General features: G+C 45.1%; 1 protein-coding gene across 1 annotated transcript in view; it reads right to left on the bottom strand.

Moving 5' to 3' along the window:
- RECQL4 (RecQ like helicase 4) overlaps nt 1-20,325 on the bottom strand; it is a gene marked incomplete at its 5' end in the record, with an annotated part of 264,498 nt that overhangs the window by 128,345 nt on the left and 115,828 nt on the right. The window contains one exon of the mRNA XM_063948748.1: nt 8,577-8,765. Coding sequence (XP_063804818.1) covers nt 8,577-8,765 — 189 coding nt within the window. The remainder of the gene's footprint in view (nt 1-8,576; nt 8,766-20,325) is intronic.

Below are 20,325 nucleotides of genomic sequence, written 5' to 3'. Positions count from 1 at the left end.
TATGTACTAATTCCTTCCAATGTAACCGCTATATGTATACTGACCTGTGTGACAGGAGGAAGATCCCCCCCTATGTACCAATTCCTTCCAATGTAACCGCTATATGTATACTGACCTGTGTGACAGGAGGAAGATCCCCCCTATGTACTAATTCCTTCCAATGTAACCGCTATATGTATACTGACCTGTGTTACAGGAGGAATATCCCCCCCTATGTACCAATTCCTTCCAATGTAACCGCTATATGTATACTGACCTGTGTGACAGGAGGAAGATCCCCCCCATGTACCAATTCCTTCCAATGTAACCGCTATATGTATACTGACCTGTGTGACAGGAGGAAGATCCCCCCCTATGTACCAATTCCTTCCAATGTAACCGCTATATGTATACTGACCTGTGTGACAGGAGGAAGATCCCCCCCCTATGTACCAATTCCTTCCAATGTAACCGCTATATGTATACTGACCTGTGTGACAGGAGGAATACCCCCCCCTATGTACCAATTCTTTCCAATGTAACCGCTATATGTATACTGACCTGTGTGACAGGAGGAAGATCCCCCCCCTATGTACCAATTCCTTCCAATGTAACCGCTATATGTATACTGACCTGTGTGACAGGAGGAAGATCCCCCCTATGTACCAATTCCTTCCAATGTAACCGCTATATGTATACTGACCTGTGTGACAGGAGGAAGATCCCCCCCTATATACTAATTCCTTCCAGTGTAACCGCTATATGTATACTGACCTGTTTGACAGGAGGAAGATCCCCCCTATGTACCAATTCCTTCCAATGTAACCGCTATATGTATACTGACCTGTGTGACAGGAGGAAGATCCCCCCCTATGTACCAATTCCTTCCAATGTAACCGCTATATGTATACTGACCTGTGTGACAGGAGGAAGATCCCCCCCTATGTACCAATTCCTTCCAATGTAACCGCTATATGTATACTGACCTGTGTGACAGGAGGAAGATCCCCCCCTATGTACCAATTCCTTCCAATGTAACCGATATATGTATACTGACCTGTGTGACAGGAGGAAGATCCCCCCTATGTACCAATTCCTTCCAATGTAACCGCTATATGTATACTGACCTGTGTGACAGGAGGAAGCTCCCCCCCCTATGTACCAATTCCTTCCAATGTAACTGCTATATGTATACTGACCTGTGTGACAGGAGGAAGATCCCCCCCTATATACCAATTCCTTCCAATGTAACCGCTATATGTATACTGACCTGTGTGACAGGAGGAAGATCCCCCCCTATGTACCCGCTATATGTATACTGACCTGTGTGACAGGAGGAAGATCCCCCCCTATGTACCAATTCCTTCCAATGTAACCGCTATATGTATACTGACCTGTGTGACAGGAGGAAGATCCCCCCTATGTACCAATTCCTTCCAAAGTAACCGCTATATGTATACTGACCTGTGTGACAGGAGGAAGATCCCCCCTATGTACTAATTCCTTCCAATGTAACCGCTATATGTATACTGACCTGTGTGACAGGAGGAAGATCCCCCCCTATATACCAATTCCTTCCAATGTAACCGCTATATGTATACTGACCTGTGTGACAGGAGGAAGATCCCCCCCATGTACCAATTCCTTCCAATGTAACCGCTATATGTATACTGACATGTGTGACAGGAGGAAGATCCCCCCCTATGTACCAATTCCTTCCAATGTAACCGCTATATGTATACTGACCTGTGTGACAGGAGGAAGATCCCCCCTATGTACCAATTCCTTCCAATGTAACCGCTATATGTATACTGACCTGTGTGACAGGAGGAAGATCCCCCCTATGTACCAATTCCTTCCAATGTAACCACTATATGTATACTGACCTGTGTGACAGGAGGAAGATCCCCCCCTATGTACCAATTCCTTCCAATGTAACCGCTATATGTATACTGACCTGTGTGACAGGAGGAAGATTCCCCCTATATACCAATTCCTTCCAATGTAACCGCTATATGTATACTGACCTGTGTGACAGGAGGAAGATCCCCCCCCTATGTACCAATTCCTTCCAATGTAACCGCTATATGTATACTGACCTGTGTTACAGGAGGAATATCCCCCCCTATGTACCAATTCCTTCCAATGTAACCGCTATATGTATACTGACCTGTGTGACAGGAGGAAGATCCCCCCCATGTACCAATTCCTTCCAATGTAACCGCTATATGTATACTGACCTGTGTGACAGGAGGAAGATCCCCCCCTATGTACCAATTCCTTCCAATGTAACCGCTATATGTATACTGACCTGTGTGACAGGAGGAAGATCCCCCCCTATGTACCAATTCCTTCCAATGTAACCGCTATATGTATACTGACCTGTGTGACAGGAGGAAGATCCCTCCCTATGTACCAATTCCTTCCAATGTAACCGCTATATGTATACTGACCTGTGTGACAGGAGGAAGATCCCCCCCTATGTACCAATTCCTTCCAATGTAACCGCTATATGTATACTGACCTGTGTGACAGGAGGAAGATCCCCCCCTATGTACCAATTCCTTCCAATGTAACCGCTATATGTATACTGACCTGTGTGACAGGAGGAAGATCCCCCCCCTATGTACCAATTCCTTCCAATGTAACCGCTATATGTATACTGACCTGTGTTACAGGAGGAATATCCCCCCCTATGTACCAATTCCTTCCAATGTAACCGCTATATGTATACTGACCTGTGTGACAGGAGGAAGATCCCCCCCATGTACCAATTCCTTCCAATGTAACCGCTATATGTATACTGACCTGTGTGACAGGAGGAAGATCCCCCCTATATACCAATTCCTTCCAATGTAACCGCTATATGTATACTGACCTGTGTGACAGGAGGAAGATCCCCCCCATGTACCAATTCCTTCCAATGTAACCGCTATATGTATACTGACCTGTGTGACAGGAGGAAGATCCCCCCTATGTACCAATTCCTTCCAATGTAACCTCTATATGTATACTGACCTGTGTGACAGGAGGAAGATCCCCCCCTATGTACCAATTCCTTCCAATGTAACCGCTATATGTATACTGACCTGTGTGACAGGAGGAAGATCCCCCCCCTATGTACCAATTCCTTCCAATGTAACCGCTATATGTATACTGACCTGTGTGACAGGAGGAAGATCCCCCCCTATGTACCAATTCCTTCCAATGTAACCGCTATATGTATACTGACCTGTGTGACAGGAGGAAGATCCCCTCCTATGTACCAATTCCTTCGAATGTAACCGCTATATGTATACTGACCTGTGTGACAGGAGGAAGATCCCCCCCTATGTAACAATTCCTTCCAATGTAACCGCTATATGTATACTGACCTGTGTGACAGGAGGAAGATCCCCCCTATGTACCAATTCCTTCCAAAGTAACCGCTATATGTATACTGACCTGTGTGACAGGAGGAAGATCCCCCCTAGATACCAACTCCTTCCAATGTAACCGCTATATGTATACTGACCTGTGTGACAGGAGGAAGATCCCCCCCCTATGTACCAATTCCTTCCAATGTAACCGCTATATGTATACTGACCTGTGTGACAGGAGGAAGATCCCCCCTATGTACCAATTCCTTCCAATGTAACCGCTATATGTATACTGACCTGTGTGACAGGAGGAAGATCCCCCCCTATGTACCAATTCCTTCCAATGTAACCGCTATATGTATACTGACCTGTGTGACAGGAGGAAGATCCCCCCCTATGTACCAATTCCTTCCAATGTAACCGCTATATGTATACTGACCTGTGTGACAGGAGGAAGATCCCCCCCTATATACTAATTCCTTCCAATGTAACCGCTATATGTATACTGACCTGTGTGACAGGAGGAAGATCCCCCCCATGTAACAATTCCTTCCAATGTAACCGCTATATGTATACTGACCTGTGTGACAGGAGGAAGATCCCCCCTATGTATCAATTCCTTCCAATGTAACCGCTATATGTATACTGACCTGTGTGACAGGAGGAAGATCCCCCCCCTATGTACCAATTCCTTCCAATGTAACCGCTATATGTATACTGACCTGTGTGACAGGAGGAAGATCCCCCCCCTATGTACCAATTCCTTCCAGTGTAACCGCTATATGTATACTGACCTGTGTGACAGGAGGAAGATCCCCCCCCCCTATGTACCAATTCCTTCCAATGTAACCGCTATATGTATACTGACCTGTGTGACAGGAGGAAGATCCCCCCCTATGTACCAATTCCTTCCAATGTAACCGATATATGTATACTGACCTGTGTGACAGGAGGAAGATCCCCCCTATGTACCAATTCCTTCCAATGTAACCGCTATATGTATACTGACCTGTGTGACAGGAGGAAGATCCCCCCCTATGTACCAATTCCTTCCAATGTAACCGCTATATGTATACTGACCTGTGTGACAGGAGGAAGATCCCCCCCTATGTACCAATTCCTTCCAATGTAACCGCTATATGTATACTGACCTGTGTGACAGGAGGAAGATCCCCCCCTATATACTAATTCCTTCCAATGTAACCGCTATATGTATACTGACCTGTGTGACAGGAGGAAGATCCCCCCCATGTAACAATTCCTTCCAATGTAACCGCTATATGTATACTGACCTGTGTGACAGGAGGAATATCCCCCCTATGTACCAATTCCTTCCAATGTAACCGCTATATGTATACTGACCTGTGTGACAGGAGGAAGATCCCCCCCTATGTACCAATTCCTTCCAATGTAACCGCTATATGTATACTGACCTGTGTGACAGGAGGAAGATCCCCCCCTATGTACCAATTCCTTCCAATGTAACCGCTATATGTATACTGACCTGTGTGACAGGAGGAAGATCCCCCCCCCCCTATGTACCAATTCCTTCCAATGTAACCGCTATATGTATACTGACCTGTGTGACAGGAGGAAGATCCCCCCTATGTACCAATTCCTTCCAATGTAACCGCTATATGTATACTGACCTGTGTGACAGGAGGAAGATCCCCCCCTATGTACCAATTCCTTCCAATGTAACCGCTATATGTATACTGACCTGTGTGACAGGAGGAAGATCCCCCCCTATATACTAATTCCTTCCAATGTAACCGCTATACGTATACTGACCTGTGTGACAGGAGGAAGATCCCCCCCATGTAACAATTCCTTCCAATGTAACCGCTATATGTATACTGACCTGTGTGACAGGAGGAAGATCCCCCCCCCCTATGTACCAATTCCTTCCAATGTAACCGCTATATGTATACTGACCTGTGTGACAGGAGGAAGATCCCCCCCTATGTACCAATTCCTTCCAATGTAACCGATATATGTATACTGACCTGTGTGACAGGAGGAAGATCCCCCCCTATGTACCAATTCCTTCCAATGTAACCGCTATATGTATACTGACCTGTGTGACAGGAGGAAGATCCCTCCCTATATACCAACTCCTTCCAATGTAACCGCTATATGTATACTGACCTGTGTGACAGGAGGAAGATCCCCCCCTATGTACCAATTCCTTCCAATGTAACCGCTATATGTACACTGACCTGTGTGACAGGAGGAAGATCCCCCCCCTATGTACCAATTCCTTCCAATGTAACCGCTATATGTATACTGACCTGTGTGACAGGAGGAAGATCCCCTCTATGTACCAATTCCTTCCAATGTAACCGCTATATGTATACTGACCTGTGTGACAGGAGGAAGATCCCCCCCTATGTATCAATTCCTTCCAATGTAACCGCTATATGTATACTGACCTGTGTGACAGGAGGAAGATCCCCCCTATGTACCAATTCCTTCCAATGTAACCGCTATATGTATACTGACCTGTGTGACAGGAGGAAGATCCCCCCCTATGTACTTATTCCTTCCAATGTAACCGCTATATGTATACTGACCTGTGTGACAGGAGGAAGATCCCCCCTATGTACCAATTCCTTCCAATGTAACCGCTATATGTATACTGACCTGTGTGACAGGAGGAAGATCCCCCCCCTATGTACCAATTCCTTCCAATGTAACCGCTATATGTATACTGACCTGTGTGACAGGAGGAAGATCCCCCCTATGTACCAATTCCTTCCAATGTAACCGCTATATGTATACTGACCTGTGTGACAGGAGGAAGATCCCCCCCTATGTACCAATTCCTTCCAATGTAACCGCTATATGTATACTGACCTGTGTGACAGGAGGAAGATCCCCCCTATGTACCAATTCCTTCCAGTGTAACCGCTATATGTATACTGACCTGTGTGACAGGAGGAAGATCCCCCCCTATGTACCAATTCCTTCCAATGTAACCGCTATATGTATACTGACCTGTGTGACAGGAGGAAGATCCCCCCCTATGTACCAATTCCTTCCAATGTAACCGCTATATGTATACTGACCTGTGTGACAGGAGGAAGATCCCCCCCTATGTACCAATTCCTTCCAATGTAACCGCTATATGTATACTGACCTGTGTGACAGGAGGAAGATCCCCCCCTATGTACCAATTCCTTCCAATGTAACCGCTATATGTATACTGACCTGTGTGACAGGAGGAAGATCCCCCCCCCTATGTACCAATTCCTTCCAATGTAACCGCTATATGTATACTGACCTGTGTGACAGGAGGAAGATCACCCCCTATGTACCAATTCCTTCCAATGTAACCGCTATATGTATACTGACCTGTGTGACAGGAGGAAGATCCCCCCCTATGTACCAATTCCTTCCAATGTAACCGCTATATGTATACTGACCTGTGTGACAGGAGGAAGATCCCCCCCTATGTACCAATTCCTTCCAATGTAACCGCTATATGTATACTGACCTGTGTGACAGGAGGAAGATCCCCCCCTATATACCAATTCCTTCCAATGTAACCGCTATATGTATACTGACCTGTGTGACAGGAGGAAGATCCCCCCCTATGTACCAATTCCTTCCAATGTAACCGCTATATGTATACTGACCTGTGTGACAGGAGGAAGATCCCCCCTATGTACCCGCTATATGTATACTGACCTGTGTGACAGGAGGAAGATCCCCCCCTATGTACCAATTCCTTCCAATGTAACCGCTATATGTATACTGACCTGTGTGACAGGAGGAAGATCCCCCCTATGTACCAATTCCTTCCAATGTAACCGCTATATGTATACTGACCTGTGTGACAGGAGGAAGATCCCCCCTATGTACCAATTCCTTCCAATGTAACCGCTATATGTATACTGACCTGTGTGACAGGAGGAAGATCCCCCCCTATGTACCAATTCCTTCCAATGTAACCGCTATATGTATACTGACCTGTGTGACAGGAGGAAGATCCCCCCTATGTACCAATTCCTTCCAATGTAACCGCTATATGTATACTGACCTGTGTGACAGGAGGAAGATCCCCCCTATGTACCAATTCCTTCCAATGTAACCGCTATATGTATACTGACCTGTGTGACAGGAGGAAGATCCCCCCTATGTACCAATTCCTTCCAATGTAACCGCTATATGTATACTGACCTGTGTGACAGGAGGAAGATCCCCCCTATGTACCAATTCCTTCCAATGTAACCGCTATATGTATACTGACCTGTGTGACAGGAGGAAGATCCCCCCCTATGTACCAATTCCTTCCAATGTAACCGCTATATGTATACTGACCTGTGTGACAGGAGGAAGATCCCCCCCTATATACCAATTCCTTCCAATGTAACCGCTATATGTATACTGACCTGTGTGACAGGAGGAAGATCCCCCCTATGTACCCGCTATATGTATACTGACCTGTGTGACAGGAGGAAGATCCCCCCCTATGTACCAATTCCTTCCAATGTAACCGCTATATGTATACTGACCTGTGTGACAGGAGGAAGATCCCCCCTATGTACCAATTCCTTCCAATGTAACCGCTATATGTATACTGACCTGTGTGACAGGAGGAAGATCCCCCCCTATGTACCAATTCCTTCCAATGTAACCGCTATATGTATACTGACCTGTGTGACAGGAGGAAGATCCCCCCTATGTACCAATTCCTTCCAATGTAACCGCTATATGTATACTGACCTGTGTGACAGGAGGAAGATCCCCCCCTATGTACCAATTCCTTCCAATGTAACCGCTATATGTATACTGACCTGTGTGACAGGAGGAAGATCCCCCCCTATGTACTAATTCCTTCCAATGTAACCGCTATATGTATACTGACCTGTGTGACAGGAGGAAGATCCCCCCTATGTACCAATTCCTTCCAATGTAACCGCTATATGTATACTGACCTATGTGACAGGAGGAAGATCCCCCCCTATATACTGGTGCTGGAACTTTATTCCGGAGTAATATCTGTGTCCTCTACTGACATCAGATAGAAACCATTAATTGATAATGTAAATGTCCCTTTTGTGGTCAGTGGGTGGATAACGCTGCGGTATATGTCATGCTTCTGTTTTATTACCTACATAACACAAATACTGTATAGCATACACTGTAGTATATATAGCATATACTGTAGTATATATAGCATATACTGTAGTATTGTCATCTGGTAATGAAATATAATTACTCGAGGTCACTCACCTTGCAGAGTCGGAGGTAACAGGGACGGAAATTGTGGGACCACTCGGATACACAATGAACTTCATCTATACAGGCGAAGGCCACTGGAGGGAGCTGGTCAGCGGGAGGTAAACAGCTGGAGCCAGACTGACCTCCCCCAACTAGAGCCTCGGGCGACAGGAGAAGAACGTGCACCTTGCCTTGCTTCACCTAAATAACACAAAATGCACAATTACTATACTTATGTTATATTGAATGATAACGTTCCTGCCAAACTGAAGAGCTGACACTACTCACATGACCGGTTTCTGTTTATTCCGGGGACTCTGGATTTACACACATAGAATACGACGCAGATAAGAAGCACTCGCCCCATCTAGTCTGCCCCTTATTATACACCATATTTTTATCTTATTTCTGTGTAAGGATCCTTATATCTACCCATACATGTTACATTGCTCTACTGTCTTACCCTCTACCACCTCTGATGGGGGCTATTCCACTTCTCCACTACCCTTTCTGTTACGTCATTTCCCCTGAACCTCCCCCCCTCCAGTGTCAGTGCATGTCCTTGTGTCCTATTACTTCTCTCCCTGTGAGGAATGTCTCCCCCTGTACCGTGGTGATACCCCTGATATATGTGACAGTCTCTCTCATGTCCTCGTGTCCTATTACTTCTCTCCCTGTGAGGAATGTCTCCTCCTGTACCGTGGTGATACCCCTGATATATGTGACAGTCTCTCTCATGTCCTCGTGTCCTATTACTTCCCTCCCTGTGAGGAATGTCTCCTCCTGTACCGTGGTGATACCCCTGATATATGTGACAGTCTCTCTCATGTCCTCGTGTCCTATTACTTCTCTCACTGAGAGGAATGTCTCCCCCTGTACCGTGGTAATACCCCTGATATATGTGACAGTCTCTCTCATGTCCTCGCGGTCTATTACTTCTCTCCCTGTGAGGAATGTCTCCCCCTGTACCGTGGTGATACCCCTGATATATGTGACAGTCTCTCTCATGTCCTCGTGTCCTATTACTTCCCTCCCTGTGAGGAATGTCTCCTCCTGTACCGTGGTGATACCCCTGATATATGTGACAGTCTCTCTCATGTCCTCGTGTCCTATTACTTCTCTCACTGAGAGGAATGTCTCCCCCTGTACCGTGGTGATACCCCTGATATATGTGACAGTCTCTCTCATGTCCTCGCGGTCTATTACTTCTCTCCCTGTGAGGAATGTCTCCCCCTGTACCGTGGTGATACCCCTGATATATGTGACAGTCTCTCTCATGTCCTCGTGTCCTATTACTTCCCTCCCTGTGAGGAATGTCTCCTCCTGTACCGTGGTGATACCCCTGATATATGTGACAGTCTCTCTCATGTCCTCGTGTCCTATTACTTCTCTCACTGAGAGGAATGTCTCCCCCTGTACCGTGGTGATACCCCTGATATATGTGACAGTCTCTCTCATGTCCTCGTGTCCTATTACTTCTCTCCCTGTGAGGAATGTCTCCTCCTGTACCGTGGTGATACCCCTGATATATGTGACAGTCTCTCTCATGTCCTCGTGTCCTATTACTTCTCTCCCTGTGAGGAATGTCTCCTCCTGTACCGTGGTGATACCCCTGATATATGTGACAGTCTCTATCATGTCCTCGTGTCCTATTACTTCTCTCCCTGTGAGGAATGTCTCCCCCTGTACCGTGGTGATACCCCTGATATATGTGACAGTCTCTCTCATGTCCTCGTGTCCTATTACTTCTCTCCCTGTGAGGAATGTCTCCTCCTGTACCGTGGTGATACCCCTGATATATGTGACAGTCTCTCTCATGTCCTCGTGTCCTATTACTTCTCTCCCTGTGAGGAATGTCTCCCCCTGTACCGTGGTGATACCCCTGATATATGTGACAGTCTCTCTCATGTCCTCGTGTCCTATTACTTCTCTCCCTGTGAGGAATGTCTCCTCCTGTACCGTGGTGATACCCCTGATATATGTGACAGTCTCTATCATGTCCTCGTGTCCTATTACTTCTCTCCCTGTGAGGAATGTCTCCTCCTGTACCGTGGTGATACCCCTGATATATGTGACAGTCTCTATCATGTCCTCGTGTCCTATTACTTCTCTCCCTGTGAGGAATGTCTCCTCCTGTACCGTGGTGATACCCCTGATATATGTGAGTCTCTCTCATGTCCTTGTGTCCTATTACTTCTCTCCCTGTGAGGAATGTCTCCTCCTGTACCGTGGTGATACCCCTGATATATGTGACAGTCTCTATCATGTCCTCGTGTCCTATTACTTCTCTCCCTGTGAGGAATGTCTCCCCCTGTACCGTGGTGATACCCCTGATATATGTGACAGTCTCTCTCATGTCCTTGTGTCCTATTACTTCTCTCCCTGTGAGGAATGTCTCCTCCTGTACCGTGGTGATACCCCTGATATATGTGACAGTCTCTATCATGTCCTCGTGTCCTATTACTTCTATCCTCCTGTGAGGAATGTCTCCCCCTGTACCGTGGTGATACCCCTGATATATGTGACAGTCTCTATCATGTCCTCGTGTCCTATTACTTCTCTCCCTGTGAGGAATGTCTCCTCCTGTACCGTGGTGATACCCCTGATATATGTGACAGTCTCTCTCATGTCCTTGTGTCCTATTACTTCTCTCCCTGTGAGGAATTTCTCCTCCTGTACCGTGGTGATACCCCTGATATATGTGACAGTCTCGCTCATGTCCTCGTGTCCTATTACTTCTCTCCCTGTGAGGAATGTCTCCTCCTGTACCGTGGTGATACCCCTGATATATGTGACATTCTCTATCATGTCCTCATGTCCTATTACTTCTCTCCCTGTGAGGAATGTCTCCTCCTGTACCGTGGTGATACCCCTGATATATGTGAAAGTCTCTATCATGTCCTCGTGTCCTATTACTTCTCTCCCTGTGAGGAATGTCTCCTGTACCGTGGTGATACCCCTGATATATGTGACAGTATCTCTCATGTCCTCGTGTCCTATTACTTCTCTCCCTGTGAGGAATGTCTCCCCCTGTACCGTGGTGATACCCCTGATATATGTGACAGTCTCTATCATGTCCTCGTGTCCTATTACTTCTCTCCCTGTGAGGAATGTCTCCTCCTGTACCGTGGTGATACCCCTGATATATGTGACAGTCTCTCTCATGTCCTCGTGTCCTATTACTTCTCTCCCTGTGAGGAATGTCTCCTCCTGTACCGTGGTGATACCCCTGATATATGTGACAGTCTCTATCATGTCCTCGTGTCCTATTACTTCTCTCCCTGTGAGGAATGTCTCCCCCTGTACCGTGGTGATACCCCTGATATATGTGACAGTCTCTATCATGTCCTCGTGTCCTATTACTTCTCTCCCTGTGAGGAATGTCTCCTCCTGTACCGTGGTGATACCCCTGATATATGTGACAGTCTCTATCATGCCCTCGTGTCCTATTACTTCTCTCCCTGTGAGGAATGTCTCCTCCTGTACCGTGGTGATACCCCTGATATATGTGACAGTCTCTCTCATGTCCTCGTGTCCTATTACTTCTCTCCCTGTGAGGATTGTCTCCCCCTGTACCGTGGTGATACCCCTGATATATGTGACAGTCTCTCTCATGTCCTCGTGTCCTATTACTTCTCTCCCTGTGAGGAATGTCTCCTCCTGTACTGTGGTGATACCCCTGATATATGTGACAGTACACGAGGACATGATAGAGACTATTACTTCTCTCCCTGTGAGGAATGTCTCCTCCTGTACCGTGGTGATATCCCTGATATATGTGACAGTCTCTATCATGTCCTCGTGTCCTATTACTTCTCTCCCTGTGAGGAATGTCTCCTCCTGTACCGTGGTGATACCCCTGATATATGTGACAGTCTCTATCATGTCCTCGTGTCCTAATACTTCTCTCCCTGTGAGGAATGTCTCCTCCTGTACCGTGGTGATACCCCTGATATATGTGACAGTCTCTATCATGTCCTTGTGTCCTATTACTTCTCTCCCTGTGAGGAATGTCTCCTCCTGTACCGTGGTGATACCCCTGATATATGTGACAGTCTCTATCATGTCCTCGTGTCCTATTACTTCTCTCCCTGTGAGGAATGTCTCCCCCTGTACCGTGGTGATACCCCTGATATATGTGACAGTCTCTCTCATGTCCTTGTGTCCTATTACTTCTCTCCCTGTGAGGAATGTCTCCTCCTGTACCGTGGTGATACCCCTGATATATGTGACAGTCTCTATCATGTCCTTGTGTCCTATTACTTCTCTCCCTGTGAGGAATGTCTCCCCCTGTACCGTGGTGATACCCCTGATATATGGGACAGTCTCTCTCATGTCCTCGTGTCCTATTACTTCTCTCCCTGTAAGGAATGTCTCCCCCTGTACCGTGGTGATACCCCTGATATATGTGACAGTCTCTATCATGTCCTCGTGTCCTATTACTTCTCTCCCTGTGAGGAATGTCTCCCCCCTGTACCATGGTGATACCCCTGATATATGTGACAGTCTCTATCATGTCCTCGTGTCCTATTACTTCTCTCCCTGTGAGGAATGTCTCCCCCTGTACCGTGGTGATACCCCTGATATATGTGACAGTCTCTATCATGTCCTCGTGTCCTATTACTTCTCTTCCTGTGAGGAATGTCTCCCCCTGTACCGTGGTGATACCCCTGATATATGTGACAGTCTCTATCATGTCCTCGTGTCCTATTACTTCTCTTCCTGTGAGGAATGTCTCCCCCTGTACCGTGGTGATACCCCTGATATATGTGACAGTCTCTATCATGTCCTCGTGTCCTATTACTTCTCTCCCTGTGAGGAATGTCTCCTCCTGTACCGTGGTGATACCCCTGATATGTGACAGTCTCTCTCATGTCCTCGTGTCCTATTACTTCTCTCCCTGTGAGGAATGTCTCCTCCTGTACCGTGGTGATACCCCTGATATATGTGACATTCTCTATCATGTCCTCGTGTCCTATTACTTCTCTTCCTGTGAGGAATGTCTCCTCCTGTACCGTGGTGATACCCCTGATATATGTGACAGTCTCTATCATGTCCTCGTGTCCTATTACTTCTCTCCCTGTCAGGAATGTCTCCTCCTGTACCGTGGTGATACCCCTGATATATGTGACAGTCTCTATCATGTCCTCGTGTCCTATTACTTCTCTCCCTGTGAGGAATGTCTCCCCCTGTACCGTGGTGATACCCCTGATATATGTGACATTCTCTATCATGTCCTCGTGTCCTATTACTTCTCTTCCTGTGAGGAATGTCTCCTCCTGTACCGTGGTGATACCCCTGATATGTGACAGTCTCTCTCATGTCCTCGTGTCCTATTACTTCTCTCCCTGTAAGGAATGTCTCCTCCTGTACCGTGGTGATACCCCTGATATATGTGACAGTCTCTCTCATGTCCTCGTGTCCTATTACTTCTCTCCCTGTGAGGAATGTCTCCTCCTGTACCGTGGTGATACCCCTGATATATGTGACAGTCTCTCTCATGTCCTCGTGTCCTATTACTTCTCTCCCTGTGAGGAATGTTTCCTCCTGTACCATGGTGATACCCCTGATATGTGACAGTCTCTCTCATGTCCTCGTGTCCTATTACTTCTCTCCCTGTGAGGAATGTCTCCTCCTGTACCGTGGTGATACCCCTGATATATGTGACAGTCTCTCTCATGTCCTCATGTCCTATTACTTCTCTCCCTGTGAGGTATGTCTCCCCCTGTACCGTGGTGATACCCCTGATATATGTGACAGTCTCTATCATGTCCTCGTGGTCTATTACTTCTCTCCCTGTGAGGAATGTCTCCTCCTGTACCGTGGTGATACCCCTGATATGTGACAGTCTCTCTCATGTCCTCGTGTCCTAATACTTCTCTCCCTGTAAGGAATGTCTCCTCCTGTACCGTGGTGATACCCCTGATATGTGACAGTCTCTCTCATGTCCTCGTGGTCTATTACTTCTCTCCCTGTGAGGAATGTCTCCTCCTGTACCATGGTGATACCCCTGATATATGTGACAGTCTCTCTCATGTCCTCGTGTCCTAATACTTCTCTCCCTGTGAGGAATGTCTCCCCCTGTACCGTGGTGATACCCCTGATATATGTGACAGTCTCTCTCATGTCCTCGTGTCCTATTACTTCTCTCCCTGTGAGGAATGTCTCCCCCTGTACCGTGGTGATACCCCTGATATATGTGACAGTCTCTCTCATGTCCTCGTGGTCTAATACTTCTCTCCCTGTGAGGAATGTCTCCTCCTGTACCGTGGTGATACCCCTGATATATGTGACAGTCTCTATCATGTCCTCGTGTCCTAATACTTCTCTCCCTGTGAGGAATGTCTCCCCCTGTACCGTGGTGATACCCCTGATATATGTGACAGTCTCTCTCATGTCCTCGTGTCCTAATACTTCTCTCCCTGTGAGGAATGTCTCCCCCTGTACCGTGGTGATACCCCTGATATATGTGACATTCTCTATCATGTCCTCGTGTCCTATTACTTCTCTTCCTGTGAGGAATGTCTCCTCCTGTACCGTGGTGATACCCCTGATATGTGACAGTCTCTCTCATGTCCTCGTGTCCTATTACTTCTCTCCCTGTAAGGAATGTCTCCTCCTGTACCGTGGTGATACCCCTGATATATGTGACAGTCTCTCTCATGTCCTCGTGTCCTATTACTTCTCTCCCTGTGAGGAATGTCTCCTCCTGTACCGTGGTGATACCCCTGATATATGTGACAGTCTCTCTCATGTCCTCGTGTCCTATTACTTCTCTCCCTGTGAGGAATGTTTCCTCCTGTACCATGGTGATACCCCTGATATGTGACAGTCTCTCTCATGTCCTCGTGTCCTATTACTTCTCTCCCTGTGAGGAATGTCTCCTCCTGTACCGTGGTGATACCCCTGATATATGTGACAGTCTCTCTCATGTCCTCATGTCCCATTACTTCTCTCCCTGTGAGGTATGTCTCCCCCTGTACCGTGGTGATACCCCTGATATATGTGACAGTCTCTATCATGTCCTCGTGTCCTAATACTTCTCTCCCTGTAAGGAATGTCTCCTCCTGTACCGTGGTGATACCCCTGATATGTGACAGTCTCTCTCATGTCCTCGTGGTCTATTACTTCTCTCCCTGTGAGGAATGTCTCCTCCTGTACCATGGTGATACCCCTGATATATGTGACAGTCTCTCTCATGTCCTCGTGTCCTAATACTTCTCTCCCTGTGAGGAATGTCTCCCCCTGTACCGTGGTGATACCCCTGATATATGTGACAGTCTCTCTCATGTCCTCGTGTCCTATTACTTCTCTCCCTGTGAGGAATGTCTCCCCCTGTACCGTGGTGATACCCCTGATATATGTGACAGTCTCTCTCATGTCCTCGTGGTCTAATACTTCTCTCCCTGTGAGGAATGTCTCCTCCTGTACCGTGGTGATACCACTGATATATGTGACAGTCTCCATCATGTCCCCCCTTTCCCTTCTCTGCTCCACACTATACATAGTGAGATTTCTTAGTCTTTCTGGGTAAGTTGTGTGATGTCGGTCATGCACCATGTTCGTTGCCCTTCTTTGTACAGTCTCTAACGTATTTATATCCTTCTGAAGATATGGCCTCCAATATTGAACACAGAATTCTAGATGAGGCCGCACCAATGACCTATACATATATATATACCTCCATTGACTCTCCACTTTTAAAAAGATAAGCAGCATTCTCTTTTTTGGATATTTTATCATTATTGCCTTTATATTATTTATATTATTGTTTTAAGTATCCTTTTAGTAGGTATTAATTTTTAGCATATACCCTCCGGCTTTTAAAACCCACTGTGACATTTTTTTATAACTGGTTTTATACCTTGGTTTTAATTTTTTTTTTGTACTAATAAATATACTGCTATTTTTTACGTATCCAGCTAGTCTCCTCATATTTATTATATTTTACTAGACACCGCTGGTCGCTGAAACCCTCATCCCCCCCTTTTTTATATATATATATATATATATATATATATATATATATATATATATATATTGACTAGCCTTCCTCATTGCTGTATTACTTTGCTTACCTGCCTTTATGTCACCTGAGATAGTGACTCCTAGATCCCTTTCCTCCTCAGTAGTTTCCAGTATAGTGCCATTAATACTATATTTATCCTTTATGTCACATGAAATAGTGACTCCTAGATCCCTTTCCTCCTCAGTAGTTTCCAGTATAGTGCCATTAATACTATATTTATCCTTTATGTCACCTGAAATAGTGACTCCTAGATCCCTTTCCTCCTCAGTAGTTTCCAGTATAGCGCCATTAATACTATATTTATCCTTTATGTCACCTGAGATAGTGACTCCTAGATCCCTTTCCTCCTCAGTAGTTTCCAGTATAGTGCCATTAATACTATATTTATCCTTTATGTCACCTGAGATAGTGACTCCTAGATCCCTTTCCTCCTCAGTAGTTCCAGTATAGTGCCATTAATACTATATTTATCCTTTATGTCACCTGAGATAGTGACTCCTAGATCCCTTTCCTACTGAGTGGTTCCCAGTATAGCGCCATTATTACTATATTTATCCTTTATGTCATCTGAAATAGTGACTCCTAGATCCCTTTCCTCCTCAGTAGTTTCCAGTATAATGCCATTAATACTATATTTATCCTTTATGTCACCTGAAATAGTGACTCCTAGATCCCTTTCCTCCTCAGTAGTCTCCAGTATAGTTCCAGTAATACTATATTTATCCTTTATGTCACCTGAGATAGTGACTCCTAGATCCCTTTCCTCCTCAGTAGTCCCCAGTATAGTTCCAGTAATACTATATTTATCCTTTATGTCACCTGAGATAGTGACTCCTAGATCCCTTTCCTCCTCAGTAGTTTCCAGTACAGTGCCATTAATACTATATTTATCCTTTATGTCACCAGAAATAGTGACTCCTAGATCCCTTTCCTCCTCAGTAGTTCCCAGTATAGAGCCATTAATACTATATTTATCCTTTATGTCACCTGAGATAGTGACTCCTAGATCCCTTTCCTCCTCAGTAGTTTCCAGTATAGTGCCATTAATACTATATTTATCCTTTATGTCACCTGAGATAATGACTCCTAGATCCCTTTCCTCCTCAGTAGTTCCCAGTATAGTGCCATTAATACTATATTTATCCTTTATGTCACCTGAGATAGTGACTCCTAGATCCCTTTCCTCCTCAGTAGTCCCCAGTACAGAGCCATTAATACTATATTTATCCTTTATGTCACCTGAGATAGTGACTCCTAGATCCCTTTCCTACTGAGTAGTTCCCAGTATAGCGCCATTAATACTATATTTATCCTTTATGTCACCTGAGATAGTGACTCCTAGATCCCTTTCCTCCTCAGTAGCTCCCAGTATAGTGCCATTAATACTATATTTATCCTTTATGTCACCTGAGATAGTGACTCCTAGATCCCTTTCCTCCTCAGTAGTTTCTGGTATAGAGCCATTAATACTATATTTATCCTTTATGTCACCTGAAATAGTGACTCCTAGATCCCTTTCCTCCTCAGTAGTCTCCAGTATAGCGCCATTAATACTATATTTATCCTTTATGTCACCTGAGATAGTGACTCCTAGATCCCTTTCCTCCTCAGTAGTTTCCAGTATAGTGCCATTAATACTATATTTATCCTTTATGTCACCTGAGATAGTGACTCCTAGATCCCTTTCCTCCTCAGTAGTTTCTGGTATAGAGCCATTAATACTATATTTATCCTTTATGTCACCTGAAATAGTGACTCCTAGATCCCTTTCCTCCTCAGTAGTCTCCAGTATAGCGCCATTAATACTATATTTATCCTTTATGTCACCTGAGATAGTGACTCCTAGATCCCTTTCCTCCTCAGTAGTTTCCAGTATAGTGCCATTAATACTATATTTATCCTTTATGTCACCTGAAATAGTGACTTCTAGATCCCCTTCCTCCTCAGTAGTTCCCCAGTATAGTGCCATTAATACTATATTTATCCTTTATGTCACCTGAGTTGGTGACTCCTAGATCCCTTTCCTCCTCGGTAGTTTCCAGTATAGTGCCATTATACTATATTTATCCTTTATGTCACCTGAAATAGTGACTCCTAGATCCCTTTCCTCCTCAGTAGTTCCCCAGTATAGTGCCATTAATACTATATTTATCCTTTATGTCACCTGAGTTGGTGACTCCTAGATCCCTTTCCTCCTCGGTAGTTTCCAGTATAGTGCCATTATACTATATTTATCCTTTATGTCACCTGAAATAGTGACTCCTAGATCCCTTTCCTCCTCAGTAGTTCCCCAGTATAGTGCCATTAATACTATATTTATCCTTTATGTCACCTGAGTTGGTGACTCCTAGATCCCTTTCCTCCTCAGTAGTTTCCAGTATAGTGCCATTATACTATATTTATCCTTTATGTCACCTGAAATAGTGACTCCTAGATCCCTTTCCTCCTCGGTAGTTTCCAGTATAGTGCCATTATTACTATATTTATCCTCTATGTCACCTGAAATAGTGACTCCTAGATCCCTTTCCTCCTCAGTAGTCTCCAGTATAGTGCCATTATACTATATTTATCCTTTATGTCACCTGAAATAGTGACTCCTAGATCCCTTTCCTCCTCAGTAGTCTCCAGTATAGTTCCAGTAATACTATATTTATCCTTTATGTCACCTGAGATAGTGACTCCTAGATCCCTTTCCTCCTCAGTAGTCCCCAGTATAGTTCCAGTAATACTATATTTATCCTTTATGTCACCTGAGATAGTGACTCCTAGATCCCTTTCCTCCTCAGTAGTTTCCAGTACAGTGCCATTAATACTATATTTATCCTTTATGTCACCAGAAATAGTGACTCCTAGATCCCTTTCCTCCTCAGTAGTTCCCAGTATAGAGCCATTAATACTATATTTATCCTTTATGTCACCTGAGATAGTGACTCCTAGATCCCTTTCCTCCTCAGTAGTTTCCAGTATAGTGCCATTAATACTATATTTATCCTTTATGTCACCTGAGATAATGACTCCTAGATCCCTTTCCTCCTCAGTAGTTCCCAGTATAGTGCCATTAATACTATATTTATCCTTTATGTCACCTGAGATAGTGACTCCTAGATCCCTTTCCTCCTCAGTAGTCCCCAGTACAGAGCCATTAATACTATATTTATCCTTTATGTCACCTGAGATAGTGACTCCTAGATCCCTTTCCTACTGAGTAGTTCCCAGTATAGCGCCATTAATACTATATTTATCCTTTATGTCACCTGAGATAGTGACTCCTAGATCCCTTTCCTCCTCAGTAGCTCCCAGTATAGTGCCATTAATACTATATTTATCCTTTATGTCACCTGAGATAGTGACTCCTAGATCCCTTTCCTCCTCAGTAGTTTCTGGTATAGAGCCATTAATACTATATTTATCCTTTATGTCACCTGAAATAGTGACTCCTAGATCCCTTTCCTCCTCAGTAGTCTCCAGTATAGCGCCATTAATACTATATTTATCCTTTATGTCACCTGAGATAGTGACTCCTAGATCCCTTTCCTCCTCAGTAGTTTCCAGTATAGTGCCATTAATACTATATTTATCCTTTATGTTACCTGAGATAGTGACTCCTAGATCCCTTTCCTCCTCAGTAGTTTCTGGTATAGAGCCATTAATACTATATTTATCCTTTATGTCACCTGAAATAGTGACTCCTAGATCCCTTTCCTCCTCAGTAGTCTCCAGTATAGCGCCATT

The sequence above is a fragment of the Pseudophryne corroboree genome (assembly GCF_028390025.1).
Source record: "Pseudophryne corroboree isolate aPseCor3 chromosome 2 unlocalized genomic scaffold, aPseCor3.hap2 SUPER_2_unloc_3, whole genome shotgun sequence".
Classification (NCBI taxonomy): domain Eukaryota; kingdom Metazoa; phylum Chordata; class Amphibia; order Anura; family Myobatrachidae; genus Pseudophryne; species Pseudophryne corroboree.
This window is presented reverse-complemented; position numbering and strand designations above follow the sequence as displayed.